The 24828-nt window shown below is 44.3% G+C and overlaps 1 protein-coding gene across 2 annotated transcripts in view; it reads left to right on the top strand.

The window, feature by feature from the left end:
* KCNN3 (potassium calcium-activated channel subfamily N member 3) overlaps positions 1-24828 on the top strand; it is a 131318-nt gene that overhangs the window by 10010 nt on the left and 96480 nt on the right. Inside the window, exons 3-5 of one of the 2 annotated variants that reach the window (XM_060685040.2) lie at positions 3418-3836; positions 8210-8351; positions 20194-20304. In XM_060685040.2, the coding sequence (XP_060541023.2) occupies positions 3418-3836; positions 8210-8351; positions 20194-20304 (672 nt within the window). Of the gene's footprint in view, positions 1-3417; positions 3837-8188; positions 8352-20193; positions 20305-24828 lie in introns of both variants that reach the window. The other variant, XM_060685039.2, reaches the window with a different exon arrangement.

Here is a 24828-nt window from a genome sequence, read left to right as displayed (position 1 = left end):
AAGGAAAGGAAAGGAAAGGAAAGGAAAGGAAAGGAGAGGAGAGGAGAGGAGAGGAGAGGAGAGGAGAGGAGAGGAGAGGAGAGGAGAGGAGAGGAGAGGAGAGGAGAGGAAAGGCTTCCTCCACCCTCTCTCTCTCATTATCTAGCCCTTTCCTTTCCTTTCCTTTCCTTTCCTTTCCTTTCCTTTCCTTTCCTTTCCTTTCCTTTCCTTTCCTTTCCTTTCCTTTCCTTTCCTTTCCTTCCCCTCCAGTTCCCATCCCTTCCCTTCATCTCTTCTTCCTTCCTCTCCAATTCCCACCCCTTCTCTTCTTACATCTCTGCTTCCTTCCTTCCTTCCTTTCCTTTCCTTCTTTCCTTTCCTTTCCTTTCCTTTCCTTTCCTTTCCTTTCCTTTCCTTTCCTTTCCTTTCCTTTCCTTTCCTTTCCTCCCCTTCCCCTTCCCCTTCCCCTTTCCCTTCCTTCCTTCCTCCCTCCCTCCCTCTCTCTCTCTGTCTTTCTGTCTCTCTTTCTTTTTCTCTCTTTCTCTCTCTCTCTCCCTCCCCCTTCTTCTCTCCCTCCCTTTCTCTCTCTCTCTCTCTCTCTCAGACATTGCCCTATCAATGCCGGCCCCTCAGTGTCCAAGGGACGGAGGATTTCTCAACCTGGATGACACCCCCCCCAAAAAAAAACCCTGGGGAGAGCCACTGGCTCTGTAGCACCACCAACATCCCGCCTCTGTGGGTCTCCATGGTTACAGGAGCATCGCTTGAGTGTGACTTTCATTCTTAGGCATCCCGAAACCAATCCGGGTTTCATTCAAGGTTTTCGCTCCTGGTTGGCTTCTGTTGAAATAGAAGGGAAGGGATTCTGCCAGTGGTTCTCAAGACCTTATTTATTGATGTATTTTTGTGTATTTATTTATTTTTGTGTATTTATTTATTTTTGTGTATTTATTTATTTCCCTCCCCCTTTCTTCCTCCCTCCCTCCCTTTCTCTCTTCCTTCTTTCCTTCCCTACCTCCTTCAATCCCTCTTTTTCTTCCCTTCTTCCCTTCCTTCCTTCGTTTCCTACTCTATTTTTTGTTCCCTCCCTCCCTCTTCCTTCCTTCCTTCCTATCTTCCTTCCTTCCTCCCTTCCCCCTTCCCTCCTTCCCCTTCCTTATGCCCCTCCTTCATTTTCTTCTTTCAGTTTTCCCCTTCCTTCCTTCCTTCCCTCTCTCCTTCTTTCTTTCCTTCCCTCCCTCCCTCCTTCCCCTTCCTTATTCCCCTCCTTCATTTTCTTCTCTTTCAATTTTCTCCTTCCTTCCTTCCCTCCCTGCTTTCCCTTCCTTATACCCTTCCTTATTCCCCTCCTTCCTTATTCCCCTCCTTCAATTTTCTCCTTCCCTCCTTCCCTCCTTCCCTCCCTACTTCCTTCTTTCCTTCCCTCCCTCCCTCCTTCCCCTTCCTTATTCCCCTCCTTCAGTTTCTTCTCTTTCAGTTTTCTCCTTCCTTCCCTGCTTTCCCTCCCTACTTCCTTCTTTCCTTCCCTCCCTCCCTCCCTACTTCCCCTTCCTTATTCCCTTCCTTATTCCCCTCCTTCATTTTCTTCTCTTTCAATTTTCTCCTTCCTTCCTTCCTTCCCTCCCTATTTTCCCTCCCTACTTCCTTCTTTCCTTCCCTCCCTCCCTCCCTCCCTACTTCCCCTTCCTTATTCCCTTCCTTCTCATTTCCTTCTCTTTCTCTTTCTTCTTCTTCTCCCTTCATTCCTCCCTCCCTCCCTCCCTCCCTCCCTGTTAGTATCAGCAAACACCAATCCATTGCATTGGATTTAAGGTTGTCAGGGCACTTCGGTGGCACCACTAATATTGTGAGGGGGGGTCTGCTTCCTTGTGGGAGGGGGGAGCCCTCCTTGTCCTCCCTGCTTGTGGCCACAGAGAGACGGTTTCAACTCAGCTGAAAGAGCAGCTGGCAAAAAAAAAAAAAAAACAGAAATTTTCTCTGGGTTCAAGATTTAATCTTCTACACTCTTGCCCTGTTGAATTTCTGGCTGACCTCTGGCCACACGGACCCCTGCTTCTCTGGAGGAGAGACCCACATCCTTTCAGACAAGCCAGGAAAAAAAATACCCCAGCCAAATAATGCAGGAATTCGAGGTAGATTTGGGGTGGAAGGAAGACAGCCAAGGTCTGCAATAAATTCGGTGTTTGCCAGGGGAAAAAAAAAAGACAAGAGTTTTGTAAACACACCGTAAAATTGTGGGGAAAGGCTGATGAAAACCACAGAGATGCAAAAGAAGTTTCTTCAAAAAATGTCCAAAGCCAAGAATCTTGCTGAATTTTGCAACATCTGGCTTCGTCCCAGCCATATGTCTCTGTCCTTGAAACGGACAAGCCACAACTGGAAATCCTAGTTAGTTCTCTTCACCCAGAAGGGAAACATCTGGCTCAATCTGGAATTTCAAGCCTTGAATGTTGAGGGGAAGAAAGTTGACAAAGGGTTGAAACTTGAAAAGCAACTTTTAAAAGGAGAATTCGGCTGCACCAGTTATCTTTACACAGAAAAAATTCTGTTTTTTTTTCTTTTCCTTTTCTTAGTTGACTCATTTAGAGAGAGGGGGACATGGTTATTTTAATGATAATTATTTGCTGTGTGTCCCTGCTCAAACCCCTCTTTCATTTCCTATTTTAAGGAGGATCTTATTCTCCAAAATCATCCCAAGGTCCAGATCCTTAAATATATCTATCTTATTTCTTTACTTTCCAGCAAAAAAAAAAAAAAAAAAATCCAGGCCAATCAATATGCCAGTAATTGCCAGTTCCAAACCAAGAACAGTCCATTTCCTGCTCTGTTTTGTTGCCGGCGAGAAATCTTTACAGCTCTTTTCCGCTTAAACTTGAAAAGAAAAGGGCACCAAGGGGTGATCGTAGATTCCCCCCCCCCCGGCTATTGATGGGATGGAAAGAAAGTTTGAAAGGGAGCGAAACGGGAAAGGAAGGAGCGGTTGACACAAAGGAGGGCATCAAAAGGGCTATATAGGTAGTCCTCGACTTATGACCGATGTACCTGTTGCTAAGCGAGACATTTCCTAAGCGAATTTTGCCCCGTTGAACGAACTTTCTTGCCACGGCGGTGGTTCGATTAGTAACACGGTTGTTAAGTGGATCTGGTTTTTCCCCATTGATTTGGCTCGTCAGACGTTCACCAAAGGTGGACCTGCGACCGTCTTAAATATGAATCCGTTGCCTGAATTCTGATCGTGTGACCGCAAGGATATTGTTAAAGTGTGGGAAAAAAACCCGATCCTAAATCGCTTTTTTTTCAGCGCCGTCGTGACACCCGAACGTCCCCTACATTGAGGCCTTGTCCGTAAGGCAGCTGGGGAAAGCGAGCGGGGGTTTCGTAAGGACTAGAAACCTGGCTCCGAATTGGTTTTATTTGTTTTTCTTTCCCCTCACTTAGCTCTTCGTGATCGACAACGGGGCCGACGACTGGCGGATCGCCATGACTTACGAACGTATCCTGTACATCACTTTGGAAATGTTGGTTTGCGCCGTGCATCCTATCCCGGGCGAATATAAGTTTTTTTGGACCGCCCGGCTGGCTTTCTCGTACACGCCTTCTCGCGCCGAAGCCGATGTGGACATTATCCTCTCCATCCCCATGTTCCTCCGCCTCTATCTCATCGCCCGGGTGATGCTCCTTCACAGCAAGCTCTTCACCGACGCCTCGTCCCGCAGCATCGGGGCGCTGAACAAGATCAACTTCAACACCCGTTTCGTCATGAAAACGCTCATGACCATCTGCCCCGGCACGGTGCTTCTGGTCTTCAGCATCTCCCTCTGGATTATCGCCGCCTGGACCGTACGGGTTTGCGAGAGGTGAGTTCGTGCAGCGGGGGTGGGTGGGGGCGGGCCCCCATTGGCGGACAGTTGGGTTTGCTTCATGGCTGCGGGGGTTCGCTTAGGGACCGCCGCGAGGAAGGAAGGCCGTAACATCAGGGCTGGATTTATTTGTCTGTCTGTCTATTCATCCATCCATCCATCCATCATCTATGCCTCTATTTATGTATCTAATCTGTTTCTATCACGAATCAATATATCTGTATATCTGTATAATCTATATCGTCTAACTATCAACGGTATATATCTATCTATCCATCCTGCCTGCCTGCCTGTCTGTCTCTATCTATCTCTATCTCTAATCTTTAGCTTCTATCTCATCTGTTTCATCTATCTACCTGCTGTCTATCTATCATCCATCCATCACCTATGCCTCTATAATCTGTCTTCTCTTTCTCTCTCTCCCCCCATATCCCAATCTATCCATCCATCTATCTATCTGTCTGTCTATCTATCTATCTATCTATCTATCTATCTATCTATCTATCTATCTATCTATCTATCTATCATTCTAACATTCTATCATTCTATCATTCTATATCATCTACCGGTATATATTAACTTTAGCTTCTATCTATCTATCTATCTATCTATCTATCTATCTATCTATCTATCTATCTATGTCAGATAGATAGATGTATCTATCATCTCTGTTTATCTGTTTATCTATCTATCATCTATCTATTTATTTATCATCTGTCTATTATCTATGTTTATCTATCTATCTATCTATCTATCTATCTATCTATCTATGTCAGATAGATAGATATATATCATCTATCTGTTTATCTGTTTATCTGTCTATCATCTATTTATCATCTATCATCTATGTTTATCTATCTATCTATCTATCTGAATCTATCATCTATCTGTTTATCTGTCTATCATCTATCTATCATCTGTCTGTCTATCCATCTATTTATCTATCATCTATCTATCATCTATGTTTATCTATCTATCTATCTATCTATCTATCTATCTATCTATGTCAGATAGATGTATCTATCATCTGTTTATCTGTTTATCTATCATCTATCTATCATCTGTCTGTCTATCCATCTATTTATCTATCATCTATCTATCATCTGTTTATCTATCTATCTATCTATCTATCTATCTATCTATCTATCTATCTATCTATCTATCATCTATCTATGTCAGATAGATGTATCTATCATCTGTTTATCTGTTTATCTATCTATCATCTTTCTATCTATCTATCTATATCTATCTATTGTATCATGTATATCCCTATAATCTACCTTTTTGTCTATCTACTTCTAAATATATAACTACACACACACACAGAGAGAGAGAGACAAACACACACACATCCATATATTTGCTTCTAAATCTTCTAAAATCTACCCAGGTCACTTCTTTTCCTTTCCAATTCTTCCACTCAGCTGGTAGAAGAAGAAGAAGAAGAAGAAAAAAAACAACAAAAGAGTTGTGGGCTGAATGTGAACCCACAAACACACACAGAGGGAGAGAGAGAGAGGCTTTCCACCTTCTTTGTCATCTCCCTTCCCGCTGGGCTGGCCTTATCTTGGGACATTCAAGCTGCAAAAGAAGCCTGCGTGACACTTCGACAAAAACACACACACACACACAATGCGCAGGTTTGTCCTCGTGCTAGTGACAGTGCCGGGAAGTGACATTCACGTGGGGTGTAGGCGGGACTCCCTAACAACCAGGGAACGGAGACTCTCGGCAGAACCCCCTGCCTACTGAAAGGCTCCGGGTGCGAAATTAGCCAAGCCAAGGAAAAAGGTGTAAACCTTCCCCGCCTGGTTTATTTTGTGTGTCTCTCTTTGTGTGTGTGTGTGTGTGCGCACCACAGTATTGCTCACGGGTGTGAATAGATGGGGAAGGCCTGGTGTGTGTGTGTGTGTGTGTTTGTGGATTTGTGTGGATTTTCACACGTGTCAAACACCTGGTTGCTGACCACACACATTCTAAACATCTTTCTGAGATTCTTAGAAGCGTGAAAATGGTTGGGAGTTGGGCTATCCCGAAAAGGGGAGGGGGGGGGGAAATAATGGGGGGGAAAAAGAGACATTAAAAAAAAAATGTTTTGCCTCTGTTTAGTTTTGTTTTGTTTTATTTTATTTTCCTTTCTGGTTGTGGGGGAATTCTGGGGATTGACGTTTATCTATCTTGAAACATGCTGGCTGGAGAATTCTGGGAGTAAAAAATCCATCCTTCTTTAAATTATACTGGCTGGGGAATTCTGGGAGTTGAAGTCCATCTTAAAGGATGCTGGCTGGGGAATTCTGGGAGTTGAAGTCCTTCCCTTTTAAAGCATGCTGGGTGGGGAATTCTGGGAGTTCAAGTCCATCTTAAAGGATGCTGGGTGGGGAATTCTGGGAGTTGAAGTCCATCTTAAAGGATGCTGGGTGGGGAATTCTGGGAGTTCAAGTCCATCTTAAAGGATGCTGGCTGGGGAATTCTGGGAGTTGAAGTCCATCTTAAAGGATGCTGGGTGGGGAATTCTGGGAGTTGAAGTCCATCTTAAAGGATGCTGGGTGGGGAATTCTGGGAGTTGAAGTCCTTCCCTTTTAAAGCATGCTGGGTGGGGAATTCTGGGAGTTGAAGTCCATCTTAAAGGATGCTGGCTGGGGAATTCTGGGAGTTCAAGTCCATCTTAAAAGATGCTGGCTGGGGAATTCTGGGAGTCCATCTTAAAGGATGCTGGCTGGGGAATTCTGGGAGTCCATCTTAAAAGATGCTGGCTGGGGAATTCTGGGAGTCCATCTTAAAGGATGCTGGCTGGGGAATTCTGGGAGTTGAAGTCCATCTTAAAGGATGCTGGCTGGGAAATTCTGGGAGTTCAAGTCCATCTTAAAGGATGCTGGCTGGGGAATTCTGGGAGTTGAAGTCCATCTTAAAAGATGCTGGCTGGGGAATTCTGGGAGTCCATCTTAAAGGATGCTGGCTGGGGAATTCGGAGAGTTGAAGTCCACCCATCTTAAAGCATGAATTCTTTGTTAACATCTCATGATTGAGTAAATCCATGCTATCCAGCCCAGGAAATTCCGATTTTAAGTCCTCTTGGCTCACATATGTTGGGCCGCAGAAGCCAAGATCTAATCTGGCCTCTGAAAAAAATAAATTGTAGATCTGTGCAATGCATAATGAAGCTGTTTTTCAGGGCTCTGCAAAGAATCCTAACCGAAATCTAACCTTTCCTCTTGGCTGAAGAGAGCGAGAGAGAAAGCGATCAATAGTCATTAACCAGGCTTACAAAGCCAGCAACGGAGAGAAAACCGAGCATATTAATCCCAAAGGATGGGGGTTGGGGGCTTGCAGAAAATTTCCCAGATAAAGGAGAGATTATTTTCATTTCAAAAGCTTTGGTGTTATATTTGGAAGTGTAAAAAATGGGGGGGGGGGGAATAGGCTCGCTCTTGGCCAGATGTTGCAACGTTGAGGGACAGTAACCTGGGTAGTCTAAATTAGCAAACGTCCTTGGGATTTTTCACTTGGGGTTCGGTGGAAGGCCAGTGTCTCCAGAGCTGTATTTCTCAACCTCTGCAACTTGAAGAATGGTGGACTTCGACTCCCAGAATTCCACAGGCTGGAGCATGTTGGAGAAGTCTGGGACTTGAAATCCGTAAAGAAGTATGCGAGAAGTATGGACGTCGAGTCCCAGAATTCTCCAACCTGCTTTCAGATGGATGGACTTCCACTCCCAGAATCCCCCAGCCGGCATGCTTTAAGATGGGTAGACTTCAACTCCCAGAATTCCCCAGCCAGCATGCTTTAAGAGGAGTGGACTTCAACTCCCAGAATTCCCCAAACCAGCATGCTTTAAGAGGGATGGACTTCAACTCCCAGAATTCCCCAGCCACCATGCTTTAAGAGGAGTGGACTTCAACTCCCAGAATTCCCCAGCCAGCCTGCTTTAAGAGGAGTGGACTTCAACTCCCAGAATTCCCCAGCCAGCATGCTTTAAGAGGAGTGGACTTCAACTCCCAGAATTCCCCAAACCAGCATGCTTTAAGAGGGATGGACTTCAACTCCCAGAATCCCCCAGCCAGCATGCTTTAAAACAGGTGGACTTCAACTCCCAGAATCCCCCAGCCAGCTTGTTTTAAGATGGGTAGACTTCAACTCCCAGAATTCCCCAGCCAGACTGCTTTAAGAGGAGTGGACTTCAACTCCCAGAATTCCCCAGCCAGAATAACTAGCTGGGGAATTTTGGGAGTTGAAGTCCACCGTCTTCCAGAGCTTGAGAAACGCTGTCCCAGAGAGGTTCCCGCTGGGTCCAAACTCCAGGAAAATTGTTTCGGTGCCTCCTGATTGTGGCTGTGTCATTTCACCCCCAGCAACCTGATTTTCTTCGGCAGGTATCACGACCAACAGGATGTGACCAGTAACTTCCTGGGTGCCATGTGGCTGATTTCCATCACCTTCCTCTCCATTGGATACGGTGACATGGTCCCTCATACCTACTGTGGGAAAGGCGTCTGTCTGCTTACGGGGATCATGGTAAGCCACGAAAAATCTGCTTTTTAAAAAAAAAAAGAAACGCCCATGTGTTCGTGGACACAAGGGCACCAGTAATGTATTCAATTTTTTTGACCCTCCCAATTTTGGGGAAGGGTGCAAAGCGATTGTGCACACAATATAGAGAAATGTATACAGGTCATCCCTGACATACGACCACCGTTGAGCCTAAAATTCCTGTGGCTAAGGGGCTATCATTTGGTGCAATGAATTTTTATTTTTCCGGAATCATGAGGACTAGGACCTTGATGAAAGGTGGAGCGGCAGCTCTTTGAAAGCAGAAGGAACTATCCTGGGCTCCAACACAGAATGAGGGCTTTGTAGATTGGACACACAAGTGTCAGTGGCCATTGATGTGTTCTGTCGATGGTCATCGAATCATCCTGTCAATGGTATCAGGTCAAAGTCAATGGCTGTTGGCCCACATCAATGGCCATTGACTCATGTCAATGGCTATTGAGCTATCAGGTCAACATCAATGGCTGTTGGCCCACATCAATGTCCATTGACTCATGTCAATGGCTATTGAGCTATCAGGTCAACATCAATGGCTGTTGGCCCACATCGAGGTCCATTGACTCATGTCAATGACTATTGAGCTATCAGGTCAACATCAATGGCTGTTGGCCCACATCAATGTCCATTGACTCATGTCAATGGCTATTGAGCTATCAGGTCAACATCAATGGCTGTTGGCCCACATCAATGTCCATTGACTCATGTCAATGGCTATTGAGCTATCAGGTCAACATCAATGACTGTTGGCCATTGATGTCCATTAACTCATGTCAATGGCTATTGACCCATCAGGTCAATGTCAATGATCATCATATAAATGGCCATTGATGTGTCCTGTCAATGGCCATTGACCCATCATGTCAATGATCATATCGATGGTCATTCAGCCATCATGTCAATGATCATTAACTCATCAATGGCCATTCAACCCATCATATCAATGAAGATTGGCCCATGTCAATGGCCATTGACTCATTATGTCAATGGCTATTGACTCATCGTATCAATATCAATGACCATTGACTCATCATATCAACATCAGTGACCATTAACTCATTGTATCAATGGCCATCGGTGGGTCCTGTCAACGGTCATTGACCCATTGTGTCAATGGCTGTTGAATATTTAAAACGAAGCACTCTTATTATTTTTTTGTCCTGCTCTTGCATATCTCTGCTGTACCTCCTTTTTTTTTTAAACTAGCAATGCCAGCTAGATAATTGCATTTAATACCAGCTCACCTAAGCCTCTGGTTACTAGGGAGACCACGAAGGTCAAAAGCCTGTTTTTGAAAGGGGTGGTGGAGAATCAGACCTTCAAACGAGAGGAGGGAGTGAAATGCACCTTAAATTGCCTGGCATGGTCATGCTGGTAGGAGCTCTTGAGTTCTCCACTTCATCCTGCAAACTGCAGCTCCTTCGGCCTCGCAGGAGGCCGGGAAGCTCAGCCTCAAAGTAAAAAAAAAACAATAACCAAAAGAGCAAAATAGCTTGTCTTTGGGGGGGGGTCTCTCCGGGGAATATTTGCAAAGAAATAAGCCTTCCCAGGCAGAATGGGACCCCTGGAAAGGGCAAGCAAGGCTGGGGGAAGAATCGGGGGCCTGCTTCTTGCGTCTTTAATTTATTGAGAGCGGTTGTGTAAAGCGAGGGAGGGAGATGGGTGGTTAAGAAATATGATAGATAGGTAGACCGACAGATGATAGGTAGGTAGGTAAGTAGGTAGGTAGATGGAAGGTAGATAGATAGACAGACACAGAGACAGACACAGAAGGAAGGCACGAACGAAGAAAGGAACAGATAGATAGAAATAAATATACAGTAGATAGATAGGGCAGGAAAAAAGGAAGATAGATAGATAGATAGATAGATAGATAGATAGATAGATAGATAGATAGATAGATAGATAGATAGATGATAGATGATAAGATAGACAGACAGACAGACACTAGATAATAGAGAAGATAGGTAGGTAGATGGATGGATAGATAATAAGATAGAAGATAGATGATAAGATAGACAGACAGACAATAGATAATAGAGAAGATAGAAAGATTGGATGGATGGATGGATGGATGGATGGATGGATGGATAATAGATAGATAGATAGATAGATAGATAGATAGATAGATAGATAGATGGATAGATAATAAGATGATGGTTAGACGATAAGATAGACAGACAGACAGACAATAGATAATAGAGAAGATAGAAAGATTAGATGGATGGATGGATGGATGGATGGATGGATGGATGGATGGATGGATAGATAAATGGATGGATGGATGGATGGATAGATAATAAGATAGAAGATAGATGATAAGATAGATAGACAGACAGACAGACAATAGATAATAGAGAAGACAGATAGATAGATAGATAGATAGATAGATAGATAGATAGATAGATAGATAGATAATAAGATAGAAGATAGATGATAAGATAGACAGACAGACAGACAGACAATAGATAATAGAGAAGCTAGAAAGATTGGATGGATGGATGGATGGATGGATGGATGGATGGATGGATGGATGGATGGATGGATGGATAGATATATAGACAGACAGACAGACAGACAGACAGACAGACAGACAGACAGACAGACAGACAGACAGATCTCCCAGTGATCAGGCCAAAGCCACCCTTTCTAGCTATGCTCCCTCAAAATAAAGCCTCCCTGTATAAGAGCAATCTACCTCTTAAATACATCTTCCCTTCCTCCTGAACAGCCTGTTGTGGTTTTGTGGTTTTTCCCCCACCAAAAATGCTTGGCAGGCCCTTGTGTGAAACAGGATGTTGAACAACTGGGTTTCGATCCCCGTCGGTCCAGAGCAGATCCAGATGTCCCCCCCCTGCCCCGTCCTCCTCAATTCTCAGCTCCAGCTGGGGCCCATCTTCGACACACTCTCTCTCTCTCTCTCTCTCTCTCTCCCTCTCTCTCTCTCTCTCTCTCCACCCATCGGGTTCTGTGCTGGCTGCCTTCGATTCATTTATCTTTTCTTTGATTAATGGTCTTGATTGGGGTTGCCTCCTGGGAAGGGGGGGAAAGGGGGGGGCAGGATAAATGGTGATTGCAAAAGAAGTCAAAATAAATTGCTGATATTTCTCAACTGGGGAACCGATGGCCTTGCCAAAGGGATTCTTTGCGATTTGCGACCTGCGAAGAATTCCAGAGCGGGAGGGGAGCAGCTGGGAGGGTGGGAGTTTAGAACTCGGAGCTCTGTGGATCTGCAGTGATCTCTCTCTCTCTCTCTTTTCTATCTATCTGTCTTTCCGATCCAGTTTCTAGCTCTTCACCCCTGTTTTATCATCTAATTCCATCTATCTATCCATCTCTCTTCTCTCATCTCCTCCCTCCCTCCCTTCCTCTCCTCGCTTTTTCTTTCCTTTTCCGTCTCTCTCTCCTTTCCTCCCTTCTGCCTTCTCCCTCCTTTCCTCCCTCCCTCTCTTCCTCCCTCCTTCCATCTCTCCCTCTCTTTTTTGTATTTGTCTCTGGGTCTAATCATTTATCTTCCTTTCTTCCTTTCTCTCTCCTTCTCTCTCTCTCCTATCTTCTCTCTCTATCTTCTCTCTCTTCCTTTCACGAGTCTCTCTCTCCCTCTGTACCTACCTATTCATCCATCCTTCCATCCATCTATTTCCCTCCCTCCATCTCTCTCTCTTTTTTTACTCTCTCTGTATCTACCTATCCATCCATCCTTCCATTCATTTCCCCCCCTCTCTCTATCTACCTATCCATCCATCCATCCTTCCATCCATTTCCATCTCTCTCTCTCTGTATCTTCCTATCTATCCATCCTTCCACCCATCTATTTCCATCTCTCTCTCTCTGTATCTACCTCTCCATCCATCCTTCCTTTCATCCATTTCCCTCTCTCCATCTTTCTCTCTCTCTGTATCTACCTATCCATCCATCCTTCCATCCATTTCCTTCTCTCTCTCTCTCTGTATCTTCCTATCCAGCCATCCTTCCTTCCATCTATTTCCTTCTCTCTCTCTCTCTCTCTCTCTGTATCTTCCTATCCATCCATCCTTCCATCCATCTATTTCCTTCTCTCTCTCTCTCTCTCTCTCTCTCTCTCTGTATCTTCCTATCCATCCATCCTTCCATCCATCTATTTCCTTCTCTCTCTCTCTCTCTCTCTCTGTATCTACCTATCCATCCATCCTTCCATCCATCTATTTCCTTCTCTCTCTCTCTCTCTCTCTGTATCTTCCTATCCATCCATCCTTCCATCCATCTATTTCCTTCTCTCTCTCTCTCTCTCTCTCTGTATCTACCTATCCATCCATCCTTCCATCCATCTATTTCCTTCTCTCTCTCTCTCTCTCTCTGTATCTTCCTATCCATCCATCCTTCCATCCATCCATTTCCCTCTCTCCATCTCTCTCTCTTCCTCCCCCCTCCTCTTTTTCTCGCTCTCTCTTTCCAATTAATATGCTGTCAGGCATACAACCAGCAGCGTCCATGGGATGGAGATGAGCTGTTAGACCAAACGCCCCTTTGGCCTTCCATGAAAAATTAAACTTTTGCAATCTCGAGTGTTTTGTTTTTCTCAATCTCCGGTTCCTCGAACATGGTTCGTCGGAAGCGGCAGGATTTGAACCAGCTGCTTCCTGCCCGGATGCTGGGGGCCCTCTTCACTGAGCTGTGGCCTGGCCTGGCACCGCCAAGGTGGCATCTGAATTGCTCTCTTAGCTTAGCGTGCCCAGGTTAGTGCGTGTGATGGATACCAGCTATTTATTTAGACTGCAGAAAGGAAAGGAAATTTAATTTATCAGCTGTAAACATTTTGCTCTCTCTAGAAGGAAAAACACCCCGGCTGAGATCAGCTGGCATCTTTCCCTGCCGTTCGAAAAAACAAACTTTTAAAAACTTTTATTTTATTTTATTTTTTTTTTTAAAAAAAAAGAAAAATAGAAGAGCGTGCGAAGCAGAGAGAATCCATCTGGCTGGTTAACAGATCGTCCCAACAGAGCCCAAAATTTATGTTGCTCACCGAGTGCATCTTGCCCTGTTTTACGACTTTTTCTCGCCACCGTCATTAAAGCGGTTGTGCCTGCTCTTTGGATTTCGAGCGGGCAAAAAGAGGTCGTACCGCTGGTCCTTGGCTTACGACGCTTCGTTTAGCGACCGTTCGAAGCTAGGAGAAATGAAAAGCGATTCACGATTGCTTTTCGCACGACCGTCGCAATGTTCCCCGGGGGGGGAGGAGGGAGGGGGAGTGTGGGTCACGTGATCAAAATTCAGACGGTTGGCAACTTGACTCGCTTTTACGACGGTTTACGATGGCACCCTTCTGACCAGCAACTGATTATGGCTGCGTTTTTAATCCACCTGTTTGCAATCCACCTGACTAGGTGGCTCAGTGGCTAAGACGCTGAGCTTGTCAATCAGAAAAGTTCGGCAGTTCGGCGGTTCGAATCCCTATGCAGTGAGCAGGGGGTTGGACTAGATGACCACCAAGGTCCCTTCCAACTCTGTTACTCTTTTGCACAGGATGTTGGATATTTATGCTTTTTTTTTTTAAACTTTTCCTATCTTTTTCTGCAAATCTATCATGAAGCCAGACCCAGAGTCAAAAAAGGGATCTGAGTTATAGATTGGAGGAAGAATGAATGAAGAAATGATGAGTTAAGAACGATGAAGCATTGATTGAGAAACTCCCAGGGGGAAAAAAAAAAAGGAATTTTGAGTTTCATTTAATTTCTAGCTTGCCAGCCCCTCGGCTCTGAGACTCTTGCAAAAAATTCAGAGAAGCGGCCGACGAAGATAATTCGGGGACTGCAGGCTAAAACAGGAACGGTTGCAGGAATCGGTGATGTCAAATTTAATGAAAAAAAAGGACTAAGGGGTGATATATATATATATATATATTTAATTTGATTTATATGCCGCCCTTCTCCGGAGACTCAGGGCGGCTTACAGTGCGTTAAGCAATAGCCTTCATCCTTTTGTATATTTATACAAAGTCATACTTTATACTTTCCCTCTTTCTCTTAATTAATTCCTTCCTTTCCCCTCGCTTCCTTTTCTTCTCCTTCCTTTTTTCCTTACCCTCTAATTTCCTTCCGTTCTCTTCCTTTTCCTTTCCTCCTTCCTCCTTTCCTTTCCTCCCTTCCCTTCCCTTCATCTTCTTCCCTTCCTTCCTTTCCTTCTAATTCCCATCCCTTCTTCCTTCCTTCCTTCCCTTCCTTTTCCTTTCCTCCTTGTTCCTTTCCCTTCTTTCCTTCCTTCCTTCCTTTCCCATCATCTTCTCTTCCTTCCTTTCCTTTCCTTCTGATTCCCATCCTTTCTTCCTTCCTCCCTTCCTCCCTTCTTTTCCTCCCTCCTTCCCTCCCTTTTCCTTGCTTCCTCCCTCCCTCCCTCCTTCCCTCCCTCCCTCCCTTTTTCTTCCTTCTTTTCCTTCCTTCCTTTTTTTTTTTTTAATTTGATTTATATGCCGCCCTTCTCCGGAGACTCAGGGTGGCTTACAAGGCATTAAGCAATAGCCTTCATCCTTTTGTATATTTATACAAAGTCAGCTTATTGCCCCCACAAACTGGGTCCTCATTTTACCTACCTTAGAAAGGATGGAAGGCTGAGTCAACCTTGAGCCTGGCGAGATTCGAACTTACAGTAATTGCAGGCAGCTGGTCTTAATCCCAATGCTATCAGTCTGCTGAGCCGCGTTGAGAAAAAAATAGCACTGTTTGATTTTCGTTCTTTTTTTTTCTCCTTGTTGTTTATGTTGTTGTTGTTGTTATTTTTAAAGTGTCAGCTCTTGGCCGTCCCTTCTAAGAATTTTCATTTTAGAAGAATTTTCCTGGCTCTTCTTTTCTTCTTCTTCTTTTTTTTTTTAATTTTTAATTTTCAAAAAATAGGCTCTTTTTGAAAGAGAGGGAAAAAAAAAACCTTTTGCATATTAAACTGCCACGCGATGGCCGTGTTTGTGCGAGAGACGCGAGGCTGGCGTGCAAATCCTCGGTGCAATTGGCCATTTCCAAGAATGCTCCAGAATTGAGATCCAGATCTGTTAATTACAGAATCTGTTATGCTCAGGCAGGTTTTGCTTTTAATCTCCGGGGGGGGGGGAAGGGGAGGAGGTGGGGAGGGGGAAAGCCTTCGGTTTTAATAGACACGGACTGGAGTTGATAGGCTTAGGGTCTCCTGTTTAAGCAGGGGGTCGGACTAGATGGCCTCCCAGGGTCTCTTCCCACTCTGTTACTGTTCAATGTCTAGGCTGAGGGTCTCCTGCTTAAGCAGGGGGTCGGACTAGATGGCCTCCCAGGGTCCCTTCCCACTCTGTTACTGTTAAATGTCTAGGCTGAGGGTCTCCTGCTTAAGCAGGGGGGTCGGACTAGATGGCCTCCCAGGGTCCCTTCCCACTCTGTTACTGTTCAATGTCTAGGCTTAGGGTCTCCTGCTTAAGCAGGGGGGTCGGACTAGATGGCCTCCCAGGGTCCCTTCGCACTCTGTTACTGTTAAATGTCTAGGCTTAGGGTCTCCTGCTTAAGCAGGGGGTCGGACTAGATGGCCTCCCAGGGTCCCTTCCCACTCTGTTACTGTTCAATGTCTAGGCTTAGGGTCTCCTGCTTAAGCAGGGGGGTCGGACTAGATGGCCTCCCAGGGTCCCTTCCCACTCTGTTACTGTTAAATGTCTAGGCTTAGGGTCTCCTGCTTAAGCAGGGGGTCGGACTAGATGGCCTCCCAGGGTCCCTTCCCACTCTGTTACTGTTAAATGTCTAGGCTTAGGGTCTCCTGCTTAAGCAGGGGGTCGGACTAGATGGCCTCCCAGGGTCCCTGTCAAGTTAACTCTGTTAACTTGCTCGCCTTGGTTAGCCACGGAAATGGTGGCCTCCCCTACAGGGTCATAAGTCAAGGACCCGCTGTATAGGAGGGTGGGAAATTCTTCCAGGAATTTTTTATTTTTTAAAGATTCTGCCTGCAGCCTCACTACTAGCCATCCAGAGATGGTGTGGATGCTGGTGTCATTTTAGGGCGATCGCCGCTGGTTTTGGCCTCAGGCAATCTTGACCGGGAGATAATTGTACGGATAAAAATGAGCTCAGCTTGTGCCTTGCCAGGAAGGCAAGGGATGGGGAGACACACACACACACACACACACACACAGAGACACAAGCCATTCCTCTTTCTACGAATTCCCTCGGGAACGAACGAAACGCTTTAAAATTCAGGGTTGTTGGGTTTTTTGTGCGTTTTTTGTGCAGTCTTTGTCGCACCAGACTTGGTGTGCCTTTTAATGCACAATTGCACCCTGGACAGATTGAACTCAATGGGTTTTGGGGGACAGGACTGTGGCTTGAACGTACCTTTGTCCATCAGGCTTAGAAGTGGGTCCCCGGGTGCATGTCGAAACCCACACGCGTGTTCCCCAAACACGATCGCTCAAGGCTCGTTTGCTCTGTTGCGTGTTTTCCTTGGCCCAGTGCCAGAGGGGCAGAAGATGGATGGTGTTGTGCTAACATTCCTAGAGACAGATGTGATCAGTCTTTGCACGCTAGCTAGCGTGTTGGGAGTGCGGGAGTGGGGGGGGGGGCAGGAGGAGAGAGGGAGGGAAGCCGGGGAAGGTTGGGGAACATATGCGTGACTTAAGAGCTTTCCAAGAAATCAGACCTGGGAACGGGGGGGGGGGGGAGGGAGGGAGGGAGAAGTTTTGAAAACAGGCCGGCGATTTCCGTAGGCGTTTGGTCTGGGATAGCAGCAAAACCTCCCCAGTCAGGGGCAGTCTATATTAGAGTGCAGAGAAACGTATCTAAAGGGATAATGCTGGTTTTCAGACCTGTGGGTGAGGTTTTTTTTTTTTTTTTTTTTAAGCATTCAGCCAGCTGCTGGGGAGGAGGAGGAGGAGGAGAAGGAAGGAGAAAGAAAAAGAAGGAAGGAAGGAAGGAAAAAGAAAGAAAGAAAGAAAGAAAGATAAATTAAGGGAAGGGGAAAGGAAAGGAAAGGAAAGGAAAGGAAAGGAAAGGAAAGGAAAGGAAAGAAGGAGGGAACAAGGAAAGGAAAGGGAAAGGAAAGGAAAGGAGGGGAGGGGAGAAAAGGAGGAAGAGGGAAAGGAAAGGGAAGGGAAAGGAAAGGAGGGAACAAGGAAAGGAAAGGAAAGGAAGGGAAGGGAAGGAAAGGAAAGGGAAGGGAAGGGAAGGGAAAGAAAGGAAAGGAAAGGGAAAGGAAAGGAAAGGAGGGGAGGGGAGAAAAGAAGGAAGAGGGAAAGGAAAGGGAAGGGAAAGGAAAGGAGGGAACAAGGAAAGGAAAGGAAGGGAAGGGAAGGGAAGGGAAGGGAAGGGAAAGAAAGGAAAGGAAAGGAAAGGGAAAGGAAAGGGAAAGGAAAGGAAAGGAGGGGAGGGGAGAAAAGAAGGAAGAGGGAAAGGAAAGGGAAGGGGAAGGAAAGGAGGGAACAAGGAAAGGAAAGGAAGGGAAGGGAAGGGAAATAAAGGAAAGGAAAGGAAAGGAAAGAACAAGGAAAGGAAAGGGAAAGGAAAGGAGGGGAGGGGAGAAAAGGAGGAAGAGGGAAAGGAAAGGAAAGGAAAGGAGGGAACAAGGAAAGGAAAGGAAAGGAAAGGAAAAAAGGAAAAATTTGTATCTTGTCTTAATTATTTTTACAAATAACTCAAGATGGTGAACATTCCCAGCACAGCTTCCTTCTCCCATTTTCCCCATGACAACAACCCTGTGAGGTGGATCGGGTGGATCGGGAGGGATTGGCCCAAAGTCACCCAGCCGGCTTTCGTGCCTAAGGCAGGACTTGAACCCACCACCTCCCGCTCTCAAGCCTGCCGCCTTCTTTGCTTGACCCAATCTTGGATAAATGGAACGATCAGTCTCGGTTTTATTCTCTCCTGGGCGCCTGATTCTCCGGGATCACGAACTGGCCTTGTCTGCACCTGCTGGAGGCTGAATTGGCAGGAATTTGTGGGACAATATGGGCCTCTACTATCGGTAGGAAAGTTTCCCCCCGAATGGCAGAAAAGCAACGATAAATAAGCATTTTTCGATACACAGCGAAGGATCAACCCACGGAGAGTTTTCTCCACCCAGGGGTGTCATTCTGCAAGATGAAATATAGGTTCCTGGAGGGCTCGGGCGTGGGAGGCAGCTGGCGGAAACCTTCGAACGGGGGTCCTGGCAGTGGGAGGAGAAAATACGGATCGGCCTCGGTTGTAAATTCCGCTCAAGGAGTTCAGCTTTTGGGGAGCAATAGGTCTTTTTAAAAAAAAGATATTGCTCCGGTGGGATAGGAAAGGGGATGCAAAAAAAAAAATAAGGCCCAACCAGAAAGGAAAGAAGGAAGGAAGGAAGGAAGGAAGGAAGGAAGGAAGGAAGGAAGGAAAACAAAGGGAGGGAGGGAGGGAAAAGGAACGGAAATGGAGGGGGAGGGAGGGAGGAAGGAAGGAAGGAAAGAAAGAAAAGAAAGAAAGAAAGAAAAAGGGAGAGGAAGGAAAGGAAGGAGGGAAAGGAAGGAAAAAAGAAAGAAAGAAAGAAAAGAAAGAAAGAACGAAAGAAAGAGGGAGGGCGGGAGAGAGGAAGGAATGAGGGAAAGGAAGGAAAGAAAGAAAGAGGGAGGGAGAGAGAAGGGAAAGGAAGGACGGAAAGAAAAGAAAAAGAAAGAGAAAGAAAGAAAGAAAGAAAGAGGGTGGGAGGACGGAAGGAAGGAAGGAAAGGAAGGAAAGAAAGGGAGGGAGGGGGGAGAGAAAGGAAGGAAGAAAAGAAAAAATAAAGAGAAAGAAAGAAAGAAAAAGAAAGAGGGAGGGCGGGAGAGAGGAAGGAATGAAGGAAAGGAAGGAAAGGAAGAAAGAGGGAGGGAGAGAGGAGGGAAAGGAGGGAAGGAAAGAAAGAAAAGAAAGAAAAGAAAGAGAAAAAGAAAGAAAGAAAGAAAGAAAGTGGGAGGGTGGGAGGAAGGAAGGAAGGAATGAAGGAAAGAAAGGGAGGGAGGGGGGAGAGAAAGGAAGGAAGAAAAGAAAAAAGAAAAAGAAAGAAAGAAAGAGCGGGAGGGAGGGAGGGAGGAAAGGAAGGAAAGAAAGAGAGAGGGAGGGAGGAGGGAAAGGAAGGAAAGAAAGAAAAGAAGGAAAGAAAATGGGAGGGAGGGAGGAAGAAATGAGGGAAAGGAAGGAAAGAAAGAGGGAGGGAGGAGGGAAAGGAAGGAAGGAAAGAGAAAGAAAGAAAGAAAGAAAGAAAGAAAGAAAGAAAGAAAGAAAGAAAGAAAGAAAGAAAGAAAGAAAGAAGGAAGGAAGGAAAAACAAACAAACGCAGGGATTTTTACACCGATGAGAATCTGGGGGGGGGGAGAGAAAAATACGAATTAAAAGAAATTGCGTTTCAGCACCACGGACAGCGGACGGGAGGATAATCCCCGAATTGATTGCATGGTGGGCAGATTTAATCTGCTAATCTCTTTTTATTTATCTATTTTCCTAATTAAACCCGGGCCTGGCTTTCTAGGGAAGGGGGGGGGAAGGAGGAGAGAAACACAAAGGTGTGTTGTTGCAACAAACACACAATTTTCTGGAGGGAAGAAATCCTCCCCCCCACCCACCAAAAAAAAGGGAGGGAGCTGGAGCAGATTGTCAGGATGAGACAGAAGGTTTGAAGCTCTAATAAGAGACCTCAGTTTCCCAGGATGGGTAGTGGGTGTTACTTGCCCCTGCCCCATGGGGTGGAGGTCCCCAAAAGGGGCGGGGGTTCAAAATTTGGGAGCGGACGGGATCATCTGGGAAAAATGCAGAGGAAGTAGGCAAGTATGGAAAATATATTTCCAAACAGGGGAGGCATGGAATGCAGAGCTAATTCTGAATTTTGGATTCTCTTTTAGGGAGCTGGTTGCACAGCCCTGGTGGTGGCTGTGGTCGCCCGGAAACTAGAACTCACCAAGGCTGAGAAACACGTCCACAACTTCATGATGGACACACAACTCACCAAAAGGGTAAGCTCAGCTCGGAATAAAACACGTGATATTTTCTTTAAAGCTGCCCAGGAGCAATTTTTTTTTAACTCAAAAAACTTTTAAAACTTTTTAAAAACCTTTTGAAAATGTCAAATGTAACAACGGAGGCTAGAATGTGATTCAGGGTGGAATTCCATGCTTAAAAATGTTATTATTAGCTGTTTTTAAAAATTGAGTGTTTTTGCTGCCAGAGGAAGAAAACGCGTGATGCCGGGGTCAGAAAAAAAACTGCTCAGGACCAAAAAATTTTTTTTGACTCAAATGTAACAACGGATGCTAGAATGTGATTCGGGGTGGAATTGCATGTTTAAAAATATTATTATTAGCTGTTTTTAAAAATCGAGTGTTTTTGGTGCCCGAGGAAAAAACGCGTGATGCCGGGGTCAGAAAAAAAACTGCTCGGGACCAAAAAAAAATTTTTGACTCGAATGTAACAACGGATGCTAGAATGTGATTCGGGGTGGAATTCCATGCTTAAAAATGTTATTATTAGCTGTTTTTAAAAATCGAGTGTTTTTGCTGCCCGAGGAAGAAAACGCGTGATGCCGGGGTCAGAAAAAAAACTGCTCAGGACCAAAAAATTTTTTTTGACTCAAATGTAACAACGGATGCTAGAATGTGATTCGGGGTGGAATTCCATGCTTAAAAATGTTATTATTAGCTGTTTTTAAAAATCGAGTGTTTTTGGTGCCCGAGGAAGAAAACGCGTGATGCCGGGGTCAGAAAAAAAACTGCTCGGGACCAAAAAAAATTTTTTTGACTCGAATGTAACAACGGATGCTAGAATGTGATTCGGGGTGGAATTCCATGCTTAAAAATGTTATTATTAGCTGTTTTTAAAAATCGAGTGTTTTTGCTGCCCGAGGAAGAAAACGCGTGATGCCGGGGTCAGAAAAAAAACTGCTCGGGACCAAAAAAAAATTTTTGACTCGAATGTAACAACGGATGCTAGAATGTGATTCGGGGTGGAATTCCATGCTTAAAAATGTTATTATTAGCTGTTTTTAAAAATCGAGTGTTTTTGCTGCCCGAGGAAGAAAACGCGTGATGCCGGGGTCAGAAAAAAAACTGCTCAGGACGAAAAAAATTTTTTTGACTCGAATGTAACAACGGATGCTAGAATGTGATTCGGGGTGGAATTCCATGCTTAAAAATATTATTATTAGCTGTTTTTAAAAATCGAGTGTTTTTGGTGCCCGAGGAAGAAAACGCGTGATGCCGGGGTCAGAAAAAAAACTGCTCAGGACCAAAAAAATTTTTTTGACTCAAATGTAACAACGGATGCTAGAATGTGATTCGGGGTGGAATTCCATGCTTAAAAATGTTATTATTAGCTGTTTTTAAAAATCGAGTGTTTTTGCTGCCCGAGGAAGAAAACGCGTGATGCCGGGGTCAGAAAAAAAACTGCTCAGGACGAAAAAAATTTTTTTGACTCGAATGTAACAACGGATGCTAGAATGTGATTCGGGGTGGAATTCCATGCTTAAAAATATTATTATTAGCTGTTTTTAAAAATCGAGCGTTTTTGCTGCCCGAGGAAGAAAACGCGTGATGCCGGGGTCAGAAAAAAAACTGCTCAGGACCAAAAAATTTTTTTTGACTCAAATGTAACAACGGATGCTAGAATGTGATTCGGGGTGGAATTCCATGCTTAAAAATGTTATTATTAGCTGTTTTTAAAAATCGAGTGTTTTTGCTGCCCGAGGAAAAAACGCGTGATGCCGGGGTCAGAAAAAAAACTGCTCAGGACCAAAAAATTTTTTTTGACTCAAATGTAACAACGGATGCTAGAATGTGATTCGGGGTGGAATTCCATGCTTAAAAATGTTATTATTAGCTGTTTTTAAAAATCGAGTGTTTTTGGTGCCCGAGGAAGAAAACGCGTGATGCCGGGGTCAGAAAAAAAACTGCTCAGGACCCAAAAATTTTTTTTGACTCAAATGTAACAACGGATGCTAGAATGTGATTCGGGGTGGAATTCCATGCTTAAAAATGTTATTATTAGCTGTTTTTAAAAATCGAGTGTTTTTGCTGCCCGAGGAAGAAAACGCGTGATGCCGGGGTCAGAAAAAAAACTGCTCAGGACCAAAAAATTTTTTTTGACTCAAATGTAACAACGGATGCTAGAATGTGATTCGGGGTGGAATTCCATGCTTAAAAATGTTATTATTAGCTGTTTTTAAAAATCGAGTGTTTTTGCTGCCCGAGGAAGAAAACGCGTGATGCCGGGGTCAGAAAAAAAACTGCTCAGGACGAAAAAATTTTTTTTGACTCGAATGTAACAACGGATGCTAGAATGTGATTCGGGGTGGAATTCCATGTTTAAAAATATTATTATTAGCTGTTTTTAAAAATCGAGTGTTTTTGGTGCCCGAGGAAGAAAACGCGTGATGCCGGGGTCAGAAAAAAAGCTGCTCAGGACCCAAAAATTTTTTTTGACTCAAATGTAACAACGGATGCTAGAATGTGATTCGGGGTGGAATTCCATGCTTAAAAATGTTATTATTAGCTGTTTTTAAAAATCGAGTGTTTTTGGTGCCCGAGGAAGAAAACGCGTGATGCCGGGGGGTCAGAAAAAAAACTGCTCAGGACCCAAAAAATTTTTTTGACTCAAATGTAACAACGGATGCTAGAATGTGATTCGGGGTGGAATTCCATGCTTAAAAATGTTATTATTAGCTGTTTTTAAAAATCGAGTGTTTTTGGTGCCCGAGGAAGAAAACGCGTGATGCCGGGGTCAGAAAAAAAACTGCTCAGGACCCAAAAATTTTTTTTGACTCAAATGTAACAACGGATGCTAGAATGTGATTCGGGGTGGAATTCCATGCTTAAAAATGTTATTATTAGCTGTTTTTAAAAATCGAGTGTTTTTGGTGCCCGAGGAAGAAAACGCGTGATGCCGGGGTCAGAAAAAAAACTGCTCAGGACCAAAAATTTTTTTTTGACTCAAATGTAACAACGGATGCTAGAATGTGATTCGGGGTGGAATTCCATGCTTAAAAATGTTATTATTAGCTGTTTTTAAAAATCGAGTGTTTTTGCTGCCCGAGGAAGAAAACGCGTGATACCGGGGTCAGAAAAAAAACTGCTCAGGACCAAAAATTTTTTTTTGACTCGAATGTAACAACGGATGCTAGAATGTGATTCGGGGTGGAATTCCATGCTTAAAAATGTTATTATTAGCTGTTTTTAAAAATCGAGTGTTTTTGGTGCCCGAGGAAGAAAACGCGTGATGCCGGGGTCAGAAAAAAAACTGCTCAGGACGAAAAAATTTTTTTGACTCAAATGTAACAACGGATGCTGGAATGTGATTCGGGGTGGAATTCCATGCTTAAAAATGTTATTATTAGCTGTTTTTAAAAATCGAGTGTTTTTGCTGCCCGAGGAAGAAAATGCGTGATGCCGCGGTCAGAAAAAAAGCTGCTCAGGACCAAAAAATTTTTTTTGACTCAAATGTAACAACGGATGCTAGAATGTGATTCGGGGTGGAATTCCATGCTTAAAAATGTTATTATTAGCTGTTTTTAAAAATCGAGTGTTTTTGCTGCCCGAGGAAGAAAACGCGTGATGCCGGGGTCAGAAAAAAAACTGCTCAGGACGAAAAAAATTTTTTTGACTCGAATGTAACAACGGATGCTAGAATGTGATTCGGGGTGGAATTCCATGTTTAAAAATATTATTATTAGCTGTTTTTAAAAATCGAGTGTTTTTGGTGCCCGAGGAAGAAAACGCGTGATGCCGGGGTCAGAAAAAAAACTGCTCAGGACCCAAAAATTTTTTTTGACTCAAATGTAACAACGGATGCTAGAATGTGATTCGGGGTGGAATTCCATGCTTAAAAATGTTATTATTAGCTGTTTTTAAAAATCGAGTGTTTTTGCTGCCCGAGGAAGAAAACGCGTGATGCCGGGGTCAGAAAAAAAACTGCTCAGGACCAAAAAATTTTTTTTGACTCAAATGTAACAACGGATGCTAGAATGTGATTCGGGGTGGAATTCCATGCTTAAAAATGTTATTATTAGCTGTTTTTAAAAATCGAGTGTTTTTGCTGCCCGAGGAAGAAAACGCGTGATGCCGGGGTCAGAAAAAAAACTGCTCAGGACGAAAAAAATTTTTTTGACTCGAATGTAACAACGGATGCTAGAATGTGATTCGGGGTGGAATTCCATGTTTAAAAATATTATTATTAGCTGTTTTTAAAAATCGAGTGTTTTTGGTGCCCGAGGAAGAAAACGCGTGATGCCGGGGTCAGAAAAAAAGCTGCTCAGGACCCAAAAATTTTTTTTGACTCAAATGTAACAACGGATGCTAGAATGTGATTCGGGGTGGAATTCCATGCTTAAAAATGTTATTATTAGCTGTTTTTAAAAATCGAGTGTTTTTGGTGCCCGAGGAAGAAAACGCGTGATGCCGGGGGGTCAGAAAAAAAACTGCTCAGGACCCAAAAATTTTTTTTGACTCAAATGTAACAACGGATGCTAGAATGTGATTCGGGGTGGAATT

This window comes from Pantherophis guttatus, chromosome 18 (assembly GCF_059756535.1).
Source record: "Pantherophis guttatus breed Tessera chromosome 18, ASM5975653v1, whole genome shotgun sequence".
NCBI lineage: Eukaryota > Metazoa > Chordata > Lepidosauria > Squamata > Colubridae > Pantherophis > Pantherophis guttatus.
Note: the sequence above shows the minus strand (reverse complement) of the source record. Positions and strands in the feature narration are given on the sequence as shown.